This window comes from Portunus trituberculatus, chromosome 5 (genome assembly GCF_017591435.1).
Source record: "Portunus trituberculatus isolate SZX2019 chromosome 5, ASM1759143v1, whole genome shotgun sequence".
NCBI classification, from domain to species: domain Eukaryota; kingdom Metazoa; phylum Arthropoda; class Malacostraca; order Decapoda; family Portunidae; genus Portunus; species Portunus trituberculatus.
This window is the reverse complement of record NC_059259.1, coordinates 3,490,421-3,504,094: the sequence shown is the minus strand read 5'-3', so window position 1 is coordinate 3,504,094 and position 13,674 is coordinate 3,490,421. Positions and strand designations below refer to the sequence as shown.

The 13,674-nt window shown below is 41.2% G+C and overlaps 1 protein-coding gene across 4 annotated transcripts in view; it reads left to right on the top strand.

Annotated features, from left to right (window-relative positions):
• LOC123515065 overlaps positions 1-13,674 on the top strand; it is a 51,277-nt gene that overhangs the window by 24,660 nt on the left and 12,943 nt on the right. For all 4 annotated transcript variants that reach the window (XM_045273483.1, XM_045273474.1, XM_045273465.1 and 1 more), the window contains 3 exons: positions 449-597; positions 1,718-1,870; positions 6,459-6,745. In XM_045273483.1, coding sequence (XP_045129418.1) covers positions 449-597; positions 1,718-1,870; positions 6,459-6,745 — 589 coding nt within the window. The remainder of the gene's footprint in view (positions 1-448; positions 598-1,717; positions 1,871-6,458; positions 6,746-13,674) is intronic.

Here is a 13,674-nt window from a genome sequence, read left to right as displayed (position 1 = left end):
GCTGGGGGAACAGGACTAATTACATTGGTTTAGGTAGTATGTTTATTTCCTTATTCTTGGATTTATGGGAGGTGCTAGTGGTGAAGATGGTGATTGTGGTAGTTCATACTTTTATCATGGTATATTGTAGAAGTTTTATTGCTGTGGAATATTAATTCATCAAACTTCTGGTGCAAGAGAGGGTTAATGAAGGCCATGGGCATGCTTAAGCCAAAAAATAACAACTTTCATAGCTTAGCCTGTTTTGTATGAAAATCAGTTAGGAGGCACCATTCTAGCCCTAGTAGACAAAGGAAACCAGAGTTATGCAAAGAAATAAAGCAATTATAAGCCAAAATGTATATTAAGTAAAACTGTTGCACTTGATATTATAAGAGCAGTACTGTAACTAACCTTCCCAAACACAATCCTCAACCATCCACCTATAAGATACTGTTCTCTCTGCCAGGCCTGCATCTCATCCAGACTCGTTCATTCTACAAGTGCAGTGTTTGCCCTGAGAACAAGTTAAAGCTAACCAATGAGATGTTGATCAAGACACACTTCCACTCTATTCTGCACTACAACAACCTGTGTGACCATATCCTGCAGCTAGCGGTTAGTGTGGGGCTTGGTTCAGAGCACCTGTCTTCAAGATTCCTTTCACCAAATGAAGTTAGGTTAACCCCTTCAGTACCATGACATGTTTCCATGTTCATTCTGCTTACTTTTGGTGATTTTATACACCTTCAGAAACTTATGCGGGGATTGAACTAGTGAAGACTATAGCCATTAATCTTCTGACCTCCATAAACCTTTCATAAAGTAAATAAATTTGTCTAATCATGTCCAAAACTCAATGTTAAAAATGCATCCCAGTACTGAAGAGGTTAAGTGAAGATGTAGCCATGGGAATGTTGTGTGGCTGGATGTCTCAAATAAAGTTAGTATCTGAAGAGAAGAGACATCAGCATAGTTGGGAAGTGTTGTGTGCAATTCCTATACACAGTGAAATGTAAGCTGGCTGGTATTTGATGAGCAAATTTATCCCAGATCCTGTGTTGTGAGTTTCCTAAGTTTCTGTGCATATATGTATAGTCACTATACATTTTATTTAACCCCTTCAGTACTGGAATGCATTTTTACCTTGAGTTTTAGGTATGATTATATCACTTTATTGACATTAGGAAGGGTCTATGGAGGTCAGAAGATTAATGGCCACAGTCTTCACTATTTTAATCCCACACATAAGTTCCTGAAGCTGTATGAAATCACAAAATAGTAAGCAGAATGAATATGAAAACATGTCATGGTACTGAAAGGGTTAAAAGAACAAGACTGTTACTCCCCATTATCAATACATCAGGTTGTCATCTTGCAAAGGGATTAAGCAAAAGTGGCACATGTTTTCAGAATTTTTGTAACATGCTGTTCCCTGTTAACTCATCAAAAGTGGTCATGGCAGAAGTGTCCATTTGTACTAGTTAGCTGTCCCACTCTTCTCTACTACTCATGGTTTTGTCTTCCCTACCACTACATAATGCACTCTCTCTCTCTCTCTCTCTCTCTCTCTCTCTCTCTCTCTCTCTCTCTCTCTCTCTCTCTCTCTCTCTCTCTCTCTCTCTCTCTCTCTCTCTCTCTCTCTCTCTCTCTCTCCATTTACTCAGGATTCATTTGTTTTTGTAATTATTTCATTGACATGGAGGGCAGACAGTAATACTAATGGTGTGTCATCTAGGAGGCAAAGAAGAAGCAGAGCCGAGAGAAGTATTTAGCAAAGACCACACAGAAGGACAAGAACAAAGACGACTCTGCAGAAGGGAAGGATGAGGGCAAGTCTGGTGAGAAGGAAGGGGAGGAGCAGCTGACACAAACAGATGAAAAGAAACAAGTGAGTAGAGAGAGTCATTGGATGTATTTCTGAGTTGTGATGTATTTTCTTAATACTCTGCAACTGTACTTTCAATACCAATATTCAGAAAGTGAGAAGTAATAAGACATAAGCAGTGTCTGGAAAAATTTAACATTTAGAAATGCCACCTACGAAATAGGATGTTGGATTACTATACCATGGTTTAGATGGTGTGAAACTCAATCCTTGTTCTTTTTATGCAAGTATTCTATTCATTAGTTGAAAGCCACCTTCCATGTGTGTGGGAGGTGGTGCACTTTTCAGTTAATTTGACAATTGAAATTTCAGGTCAATGGGAGCCAGTGCAATCACTTAAGAAAATGCTGGAAACTTGCAAAAGCATGCACGCACTTATGCACGCACACACACACACACACACACACACACACACACACACACACACACACACACACACACACACACACACACACACACACACACACACACACACACACACACACACACACACACACACACACACACACACACACACACACACACACACGAGTAAAATGGAGAGAGAGAAAAACATAAATAATATCATTAATGTGGTGCAGGAGGAGGGAAAAGACCTAGTACAAGAAATAGAGGACTTCCATAGAATTGGAAAGTTCACAGGAGAAGGTATGAGGCCAATAAGAATCAAACTTAAGTCACAAAAGGATGTAGATGAATTGGTGGAGAAGTCATGGAGGCTAGCCCAGCAGGAAACAACAAGGAAGATTTGGTTGAGAAGAGATCTCGGTGAAAAGGAAAGAGAAATGTTAAATGAGTTGAGAAAGGAGGCTTTGAAAAAAATGAAGAGAGGACAGAAGAGGAGAAGAAAGAGTTTTCTGGAGAATCTTGGATATGAGACTGAGGAAGTGGTTCATAACCCAGAAAAGTACAGCAAGAAAGGACTAAAGAAACTTACGTATGAGCGGAATGTAATGTATTCCAACATAAATGGAGTGATATCGGGATTTTAGAACTCAACGATTACTTGAGGGACAAGAACCCAGATATTGTGGGTCTTACTGAAACAAAACTGAGAGAGGAGAAGACCTGATGATGGTTGGAGAAGGAAATATAATGTTTGGAAAAGAAATAGAGTAGGTAAGATGGGAGGAGGAGTGATGTTGCTGGTTAAAAAGATATAAAGGTGGATCAAGTGAAAGAAGGTATGGGAAAGGCAGAAGTGCTAAAGATCAGAGCAGAAACTAATGAAGGAAAAAGAGGCACTACATAGTGGTGTACGTACCACCTAAGACAAATGCATGGTCAGTACAGGAATATGAAGAAATGATAAGTGATACAGGAACATGTCTGGAAGAAATGTTGGGTGGCTGTGAACGAACTATAATGATGGGAGATTTTAATTGTAAAGAGGTGTGTTGGGAGGACTGGTCAATGGAAGGATCAGAGACAACATGGGGAAATACACTATTGACACTGGCAATGGAAAATGTGTTAACTCAGTGGGTCAAAGAAGATACTAGGTTTGGAGGAGAGGGAGCATCGTCAAGACTGGACTTGGTCTTTAGTACAGAGCCAATGGTCATTGAGGAGATGAGGGTGGAGTGCCCTTTAGCAAAGAGTGATCATGCAGTTTTGGAGTTCAAGGTGATAGATGAAGAGAAATCTAGAAGAAATGAAGAATATAAAGTGGGAAGATGGAATTATGCCAAGACAGATTTTGGAAACCTAAAGAAATTCTTTCAAGAGACAAATTGGATGAAATTCAAGAGTGCTAAGGAGCAAATGAAAAGTGGAAGGAATTTATAAAAATATACAAAGAAGGTGAGAAAAATTTGTACCAATAAGACAACATAGAGAAGTTGGAAAGCAGGACTGGTTTAACGATAGATGTGAAAAGGCTAGAACAAGAAAAGAGGATGCATGGAAGAGGTGGAGAAGGAAAAGACGGATTAAGCAGTGGGAAAGTTACAAAAGAGCAAGAAATGAATATGTGTTGATTAGAAGAGAAGAAAGAAAGAAACAAGAAAAGGATATAATTGATAAATGTAAAGACCAACCAAGGCTTTTTACAGACATGTGAACAACAACATCAAAAATAGAGAAAGTATTGAAAGTTTAGAAGTAAATGGAGTATGCAGTGAAGATCCCAGGAAATGGCAGAGGCTATGAATGGATGCTTTCGGAAGGTATTCACAAAGGAGACTGCTTTTGACAAACCACTGGTAATGGAACAGAAAGGGATTATGAAGGAGTTTCAAGTAACTGTGGAGGAGATCAAGAATATGATGGGGAGTTTAGAAGTGAGAAAAGCTGTGGGACCTGATGGGGTATCAGGATGGATTTTAAGAGAATGCAGGGAGCAACTGGCAGAAAAAGTTTGTGAAGTAATTGATGCCTCATTAAGGGAAGGTGTAGTGCCCCAAGACTGGAAAAGAGCTAACATTGTCCCAATCTATAAATCAGGTAACAAGAGAGACCCATTGAACTATAGACCAGTGTCACTTACAAGTGTGGTAGCTAAGATGTGTGAGAGGGTGGTGAAGAATAGATGGACAGACTTCTTGGAGAAAAATGACATACTTTGTGAGTGTCAATTTGGTTTTAGAAAAGGGCGTTCATGCACGACAAACCTGATATGTTACTATTCGAGGGTGATAGATGTAATACAGGAAAGAGATGGTTGGGCTGATGGAATATATCTGGATTTAAAAAAGGCCTTTGATAAGGTACCACACGGAGACTGATCTGGAAACTTGAAATGGTAGGAGGAGTGCATGGCAGTTTACTAAAATGGATGGAAGACTTTTGGTAGGAAGAGAAATGAGAACAATAATTAAGGACAGACCATCAGAATGGGGCTTGGTGGAGAGTGGAGTTCCACAGGGATCAGTGTTGGCACCAGTAATGTTCGCGGTCTACATAAATGACATGGTGGATGGGGTGTCCAGTTATGTGAGCCTATTTGCAGACGATGCAAAATTGTTAAGAAAAGTGAGATGTGACAAAGATTGCGAACTACTCCAGGAAGACTTGGACAGAATATGGAAATGGAGCTGTACATGGCAAATGGAGTTCAACACGACAAAATGCAAGAAAATAGAGTTTGGCAAGAGTGAAAGAAGAATCAGGAGTATGTACAAGATAGGAAATGAAGACATAAAACCAGTCATGAAGAAAAAGACCTTGGGGTGACAATTACCAATGACCTATCGCCAGAGAGACATATAAACAAAATAATTGGAGAAGTATTGAACTTATTGAGGAACATAAGAGTGGCGTTCGTATATTTAGATGAAGAAATGATGAAGAAAATAATTACTGCAATGATAAGACCGAGGCTTGAATATGCAACAATACAGTGGGCTCGAACTTAAAGAAACACATAAGGAAACTAGAGAAAGTACAGAGGGCTGCAACAAAATGGTGCCTGACTTAAGAGATTTGACTTATGAAGACAGACTGAAAAGAATGCAACTTCCGACCCTGGAAAACAGAAGAGAAAGGGAGACCTGATAGCAATATACAGAGTGATGATTGGCATGGAAAAAATGGATAGGGAAGATCTGTGTATGTGGAATGAAAGAATGTCGAGAGGGCATGGGAAAAACTAAAATGGCCACTTATAGGAGAGATGTGAAAAATATAGCTTCCCTCATAGAAGGGTGGAAGCATGGAATAGTTTAGACGTGGAAGTGGTCAACGCAAGGAATATTCATGATTTTAAGAAAAAGCTGGACATTAATAGATATGGAGACGGGACAACACGAGCATAGCTCTTTTCCCGTATGTTACAATTAGGTAAATACAATTAGGTAAACACACACACACAACACACACACACACACACACACACACACACACACACACACACACACACACACACACACACACACACACACACACACACACACACACACACGGTAGCTGAGTGGTTAGAGCGCTGGCTTCACAAGCCAGATGACTGGGGTTCGATTCCCCGGCCGGGTGGAGATATTTGGGTGTGTCTCCTTTCACGTAGCCCTGTTCACCTAGCAGTGAGTAGGTAGGATGTAAATCGAGGAGTTGTGACCTTGTTGTCCCGGTGTGTGTGTGCCTGTCTCAGGCCTATCCAAGATCGGAAATAATGAGCTCTGAGCTCGTTCCGTAGGGTAACGTCTGGCTGTCTCGTCAGAGACTGCAGCTGATCAAACAGTGAATTACACACACACACACACACACACACACACACACACACACACACACACACACACACACACACACAATGTGCTTAGAAATACATTAAAAACAACACAACCACAAAAAAAAAATCTGATAAAATGGAAAAATGAGTAAAAAAACACACACACACACACACACACACACACACACACACACACACACACACACACACACACACACACACACACACTCACTGTTTCTTCGTCAAAATGATTTGATTTTGTGTTTATGGAATGAAATTAATGACTCTGTGAACTTGAACACTACCATTAAAATAGCATGCACGTGGTGTGCATTCTGTCCTTCTTCATAACCCATTAACATTGTCTCCTCTCCCTTTGTGTCCTTTATTTTATACAAACAGATTTGCTTCATATATAATATTCCATAGGATGCTGCTGCTGGAGGTGGTGTGGAGGAAGAGGAAGAGGAAGGAGAAAAGTATCAGGAGGAAGAAGAAGAAGGAGGAGAGAAGTATCAGCAGGAAGAAGAGGAGGAAGGTGATGGGCAAGAAGAGGATGAAGAATTGGGAGAGGAGGAGTACCAAGGTGAAGAAGAGCTGGAAGGGGAATATGAGGAAGATGAAGAACATCAAGAAATGGAGGTAGATGAGGAGGAGCAAGACTGGGAGGAAGAGGAGATGGAAGGAACTGAGATTGCTGCTGATGACAAAAACAGGTAAGATGATGGTGTGTGAGGTTCACTTCATTATTAAGGTAACAACTGAATGAAGTCCAGTTCTGTAACTCCTCTGCTACAAATCAGGCATCCAACCATTTTCATGACATACTTGCACATGTTTATCAGCTTTTATTATTCTATTTATACAAGTTTATATTTACTAACAATGAATTTCAATACATTTGAAACAGGAAAGAAAACAAGTGTATGTAAAGCTACCCTCTGACAACCCTTACTCACAACACTTATTTCAGTCATGATCATGGTGTTGAGAACCACTGCTCCAGGGGAACAGATGGTATTATGTTCCTGGTGCAGTGGAAATATAGTGAACTAGAATAGTGATCATGAATCATGAGGAGCACTTATCATGTACACGGTCAGCTTCCTGCTTGATGAAGCAGTTTTCCTCTTTATATTTCCAACAAAATTGACATGTCATCCATTTTTTGTGGCAGTTGTGATTGGCCACAGTGGCCTCTGACAAGGTATTGAAAACTAGTGACTGTATGAGATAGAAGATATTAAAAGCTTTTCATTTTATCATCAACCACCCACTCCATCTATCTCTTTCTGTGTGTGTGTGTGTGTGTGTGTGTATTTACCTAATTGTATTTACCTAATTGTAACATACGGGAAAAGAGCTATGCTCGTGTTGTCCCGTCTCCATATCTATTAATGTCCAGCTTTTTCTTAAAATCATGAATATTCCTTGCGTTGACCACTTCCACGTCTAAACTATTCCATGCTTCCACCCTTCTATGAGGGAAGCTATATTTTTCACATCTCTCCTATCGTGGCCATTTTAGTTTTTCCCATGCCCTCTCGACATTCTTTCATTCCACATACACAGATCTTCCCTATCCATTTTTTCCATGCCAATCATCACTCTGTATATTGCTATCAGGTCTCCCTTTCTTCTGTTTTCCAGGGTCGGAAGTTGCATTCTTTTCAGTCTGTCTTCATAAGTCAAATCTCTTAAGTCAGGCACCATTTTTGTTGCAGCCCTCTGTACTTTTTCTAGTTTCCTTATGTGTTTTTTAAGTTCGAGCCCACTGTATTGTTGCATATTCAAGCCTCGGTCTTATCATTGCAGTAATTATTTTCTTCATCATTTCTTCATCTAAATATCGAACGCCACTCTTATGTTCCTCAATAAGTTCAATACTTCTCCAATTATTTTGTTTATATGTCTCTCTGGCGATAGGTCATTGGTAATTGTCACCCCAAGGTCTTTTTCTTCATGACTGGTTTTATGTCTTCATTTCCTATCTTGTACATACTCCTGATTCTTCTTTCACTCTTGCCAAACTCTATTTTCTTGCATTTTGTCGTGTTGAACTCCATTTGCCATGTACAGCTCCATTTCCATATTCTGTCCAAGTCTTTCTGGAGTAGTTCGCAATCTTTGTCACATCTCACTTTTCTTAACAATTTTGCATCGTCTGCAAATAGGCTCACATAACTGGACACCCCATCCACCATGTCATTTATGTAGACCACGAACATTACTGGTGCCAACACTGATCCCTGTGGAACTCCACTCTCCACCAAGCCCCATTCTGATGGTCTGTCCTTAATTATTGTTCTCATTTCTCTTCCTACCAAAAAGTCTTCCATCCATTTTAGTAAACTGCATGCACTCCTCCTACCATTTCAAGTTTCCAGATCAGTCTCCGTGTGTGTGTGTGTGTGTGTGTGTGTGTGTGTGTGTGTGTGTGTGTGTGTGTGTGTGTGTGTGTGTGTGTATTTACCTATTTGTGTATTACAGGGCCCGAGCTAAACTCTCTGTGTCCTGTCTCCTTGTCCATTCCTGTCATATCTCTCTTTCATCTGATTGACACACTGTGTGTGTGTGTGTGTGTGTGTGTGTGTGTGTGTGTGTGTGTGTGTGTGTATTCACCTAGTTGTATTCACCTAGTTGTAATTTTACAGGGCCTGGGTATCATACTCGTGTGGCCCCGTCTCCATATCTACACACATCCAACTTTCCTTTAAAATTATGCACACTCCTCGCTGACACCACCTCCTCACTCAAACTATTCCATACCTCCACACATCTCTGTGGGAAACTATATTTCTTCACATCCTTCAAGCATATTCCCTTGGCTATCTTTTTAGCCAAGGGAATATGCTTGAAGGATGTGTGTGTGTATATATATATATACACAGTAAAGTCCCGGGTTACGTCGGTCTCGAGTTACGTCAAACTTGTAGTTACGTCAGTCCACTATAAGACAATTTAAGATTAAAAAAATTGAAAATTTATAAATCGTAAAGTGCGGGATTTATTGTTATTGTTGGTGGTTGCCCGCCTCACGCTTGAATACAGTAATACCCTGCCTCAGTTTCACCACACCATCGCCCCTGGCAAGAGTGTTATCCTACTTCTGCGTTTACTGACTCAAGTTCTTAGTATCTTGCTCAATGGCACCAAAGAGAAAATTTCTTAGTGACAGCAGTGATGCTAAGAAAAGGAAAACCATTATGCTACAAGAAAAAGAGGACATAATTAAAAGACATGAGAAGGGAGGCAGCAGCTGTGTGAGGGAGTGAAGAAGAAAATGGGAAGCCCGTTACCATGACAACGGGGAGGTTGACGACCTTGAGGGCTCGCACACCCATCACAACAATAACAACTCCGGAGCCTTCGCCTGGGCCACACGACACTCGCAGCTGACTTGCACCGTCTGCGCCTGTCTGCTGATCCCTATTGCATTTCCTGCCCCGCTGCCCACGCTTCTACTCCCACCGCACTGCACTACGCTCCCAGCTGTCCGCCCTGGGCGTCACAACATTCGACCTGCCCACCCTCCTGGCGGCCTCAGGTGTCCACCCCTCTCGGCAACCTGCAGTCCTTCGCGTTCATGGCCCAAATCAACAACAAAAACAAGCTTGTGTTTCATATTCCTACATAGTTGTAAATGATATAACAATATAACCTTTAACTTACCTGAATGACCATAAACAATGATTGGTTGAAAATTTGATAATATGCTTTGAAATGTACGGAAACTCTAGTTACGTACAAAATTGACTTACGTCATGTTTCAGGAACGTAACTCTGACGTAAACCAAGACCTTACTGTGTGTGTATATATATATATATATATATATATATATATATATATATATATATATATATATATATATATATATATACACACATATATATGTGTGTGTGTGTATTTACCTAGTTATATTTACCTAGTTGTAGTTTTACAAGGCCTGGGCTTTATGCTTGTGTGGTCCTGTCTCCATATCTACACTTATCCAATTTTTCTTTAAAACTATGTACACTCTTTGCTGACACCACTTCCTCACTCAAACTGTTCCATGTCTCAACACATCTTAGCGGGAAACTAAATTTTTTAACATCTCTCAGACATCGTCCCTTCCTTAGTTTCTTACTTTGTGATCTTGTGCTTCTAAAGTCATATTCTTCTCTCAGGATCAGTTTCTCATTATCCACTTCATCCATTCCGTTAATCAATTTATAAACTTGTATCAGATCCCCTCTCTCTCTTCTCTGCTCCAAGGTTGGTAGATCCATTGTGTGTGTGCGCGTGCACCATCATGGTGGAGTTGTAAACACATCGACGTTCATGACGCATTGTTATCTACCCCAGAATTGAAGCCTGGAAGACTTCTGACCAGCCTGGTTTTATATGTTGGGAGGGGAGATATCGCTACAGGTGTCCCGTCTCTAAAAGTGAATGGAAAACAGTGAAATGAGTGGAAAATAGCAGTGGGAGTGAGGAAGGGGTCCGGGGATAGTGGTAGCAATATACAGTAATACTCCGCTTAACGAACGTTCGTTTAATGAATTTCCGGTTTAACGTACTATATAAAGTTAGACCAAAAATCCGCATAACGTACAATCCCATCCATTTTAGCGAATTTTCTGGGTTTGAATTTGCCGGGTGAGGGACCGAACACGGTAGTTTCGTTGTAATTGGCTGGCTCCCCACCTCTGTCTCTAGCACTCCTGGAGCTGGATCCAAGATTCCTTAACAACGTCAGAGCAACCTCTTGCAGCGAAATGGCATCCATGAACGCTTGGAGGGATGGTGACAAGGTTGCTTTCAGGTTGCCCTGAGGTTGCTGGAGGTGGTGTTACTGTCTTATATATGCATTTATGTTCACAAAATAACATTTCTATTAGTTTTTTACAAACCTTGCCCCAAGAAAGGATTGTTTTGTAATGCATAAAGTGAAATCTTACATGGAATACCAAAAAATAAAGCAGAGATGAGATCGGCCACAGACGAAGCGGGAGACTCACGGCCACTCGGCCGCTTCTTCTTCTTCTTGTGACCCTATTGCTTGTGTGTTACTTTCATCATGATGTTTATGTTTTCACTGCTCTATTGCCTGCTATAATGGATATCATATCTTAGTATTCATATACGCTCATGCCACGAGGATAACCTTGACTCCATGGCACTGAGTGATAGTGAAGTACTAATGAAATACCGCGGAATTTCATTAGTAATTCACTGTCACTCAGTGTCACGGAGTCGAGGTTATCCTCATGGCATGAGCGTATATGAATACTAAGATATGATATCCATTATAGCAGGCAATAGAGGAGTGGAAGCAAATATCTTGGGGAAAGACAACACACAGGCTAAAAGGGTCACAAGAAGAAGAAGCGGCCTTGTCACCGCGAGTCTCCCGCTTCATCTGTGGCTCATCTCATCACTGCTTTATTTTTTTGGTATTCCATGTAAGATTTCACTTTATGTATTACAAAACAATCCTTTCTTGGGGGCAAGGTTTGTAAAAAGCTGATAGAAATGTTATTTTGTGAACATAAATGAGAATGTGAGAGAATTTGTACGTAGCTCCTCTAACTTCCAATGACTCATATGACATCATAAAAGTACAGTAAAACCTTGCTTGACGAACGTCTCTAAGGACGAACAATTCGGGAGACGACCAAAAAATTTGTCAATATATCGACCGAGGGGACGAACGCAGTTAAGCGAGCCGTTTGTGTGATAGCCAACCCAGCTATCACACAACAACAAAACAAAACATAAGCGCGCTCTACTGTAGCTTCCTCGGTGTTATCCTCTCTGCTATAACGGGGCCCCACATAGCGGCACTGACTTGTGACGCTACACACCTGTTGTGTAGCTCTGGCACGGTGCGCACATCCAAAGTCCTTTCTCATGACTGTCTCCTCGGATCTTGTCTGTCTTCCTCCCCATCCTCCTCTCCTCCATTCCATCATGCCATCAACGTCCAGTCTCTCAAGTAAATAACCTTTTCTTTTTTATTCATTTTATTATCATTTTGATAGCATTTAGGCAAGTAAAACAATTTAGGCTTTTTATAATTATTTCGTTCATGTCATGCATACATTAACCCCTTCAGTACCGGATGTGTGTTTTGTGACACGTGCGTGTCACGGCTGAGTTCACGCGCCAGGAACCGAGGGTGCTCCCTGTGACACGCACATGCCACGGTTTTAAGCTGTGTGTATTGAGGGCCCTCAAGGCCTTGGTTTCTGGGTTATTTCTACCCCACGTGGTGGCAAGTGTCTGTGTTTACAAACATAAGGCTGCAGCCATTCGTGGGACGGTTTGAAACTTCATAAACTTTGACCAATGAGTATTTGTCAGTGCTCTGACGTAATTTGTGAAGACCAATCATCATAATATATTTTTTCTATACATCATATTTTCTGACCTACGTATGGCAACACATGCTTGTTGAGTGCCGCAATGCGATATTCTCTAGCTTCTGTTCAGTGCTGCCTGAAGTTTTTTTGTGGTAGCACGCGTGGATTTACTTCGCAATTATGGATATCTCTACAACTGACAGTGAAGATGAATATGATGGTGGAACAAAAAAGGAATTTGAGGGGACTGATGTCTCAATGGAAGGTGATGATACTTTGTTTGATCCTGAAGCTATCAGTGATGTAGAGAGTGATGCTAGCAGCGGCGACGAGAGTATTGAGACGTTGTCCGCCAGCAGTGGCCTGTCATGCAGCCCTCCTGCCTCATCCCCCACAGCTGCTGGTAGACAAACAGATTTCACACTTCTTTCAGACCCATTCTCTGACACCAGACCTAACCCTCTACCTACAAGTAACACTGATTTTCCTGATGTACATCCTAGTATTATTCTACATCATGAAGCTAGTGCTATGAGTGATCTAGACTGTTTTCAGTTATTCATTGGGAAAGATGTGATTGCTACTCTGTGTCTCTGGACCAACACATGTGCTGCATATTTTTTTTTACTCAAATGACATGTTGTGGGGTTTCTTTGATAGAAAACATAAAAATAAATAATATAGTGTGAACAGGGTGTTTGTGAGAAGCTGAAGACTACCGCACGGACGATGCGGAGGAGTGCGTGGGCAGTCGGTTCGGCAGCGAAACGTCTTGTTTACATAAGGTTGACAGGTCGGTAACGAAGGGGTTAAAGGTCTATTTTGAATGGGTGTTATGGACAAAATTATGATTTTTTTTTGGTCTGGAACGGATTAACCCCTTCCATACCGCAAGACTCTTTTGTGGTACGTGCGTACCACGCGCAAAAGCGACCTTGTGGTACCGCAAGATGCCGCCGTACGTGCGTCGTACCACACCAATACATTTCCGTGTATAACCGTGGCCTGAGTGCGGATTTTGCCTTTTTCATGCTCCACGTGGTTCACTATAAACAAACAAACACTGGAGGCATTATTTTTAGCCACCCCAGAGTAACAAAACCATCCCCCCCCACTAGCCAATCAATATCGAAGTTAATTTTTCATGCATAAACTATAAAGCCAATCACTCTTCTTTGACATATATTATTCCCACAGTCCCCCCAAGAACATCAGTTCTCTAGTATCGGCCGTGGTGAAACTGTTCTATTGCCTCTAGTTAGAGATAATGGCGTCTGCTTCATGTAGCAGCGATGAG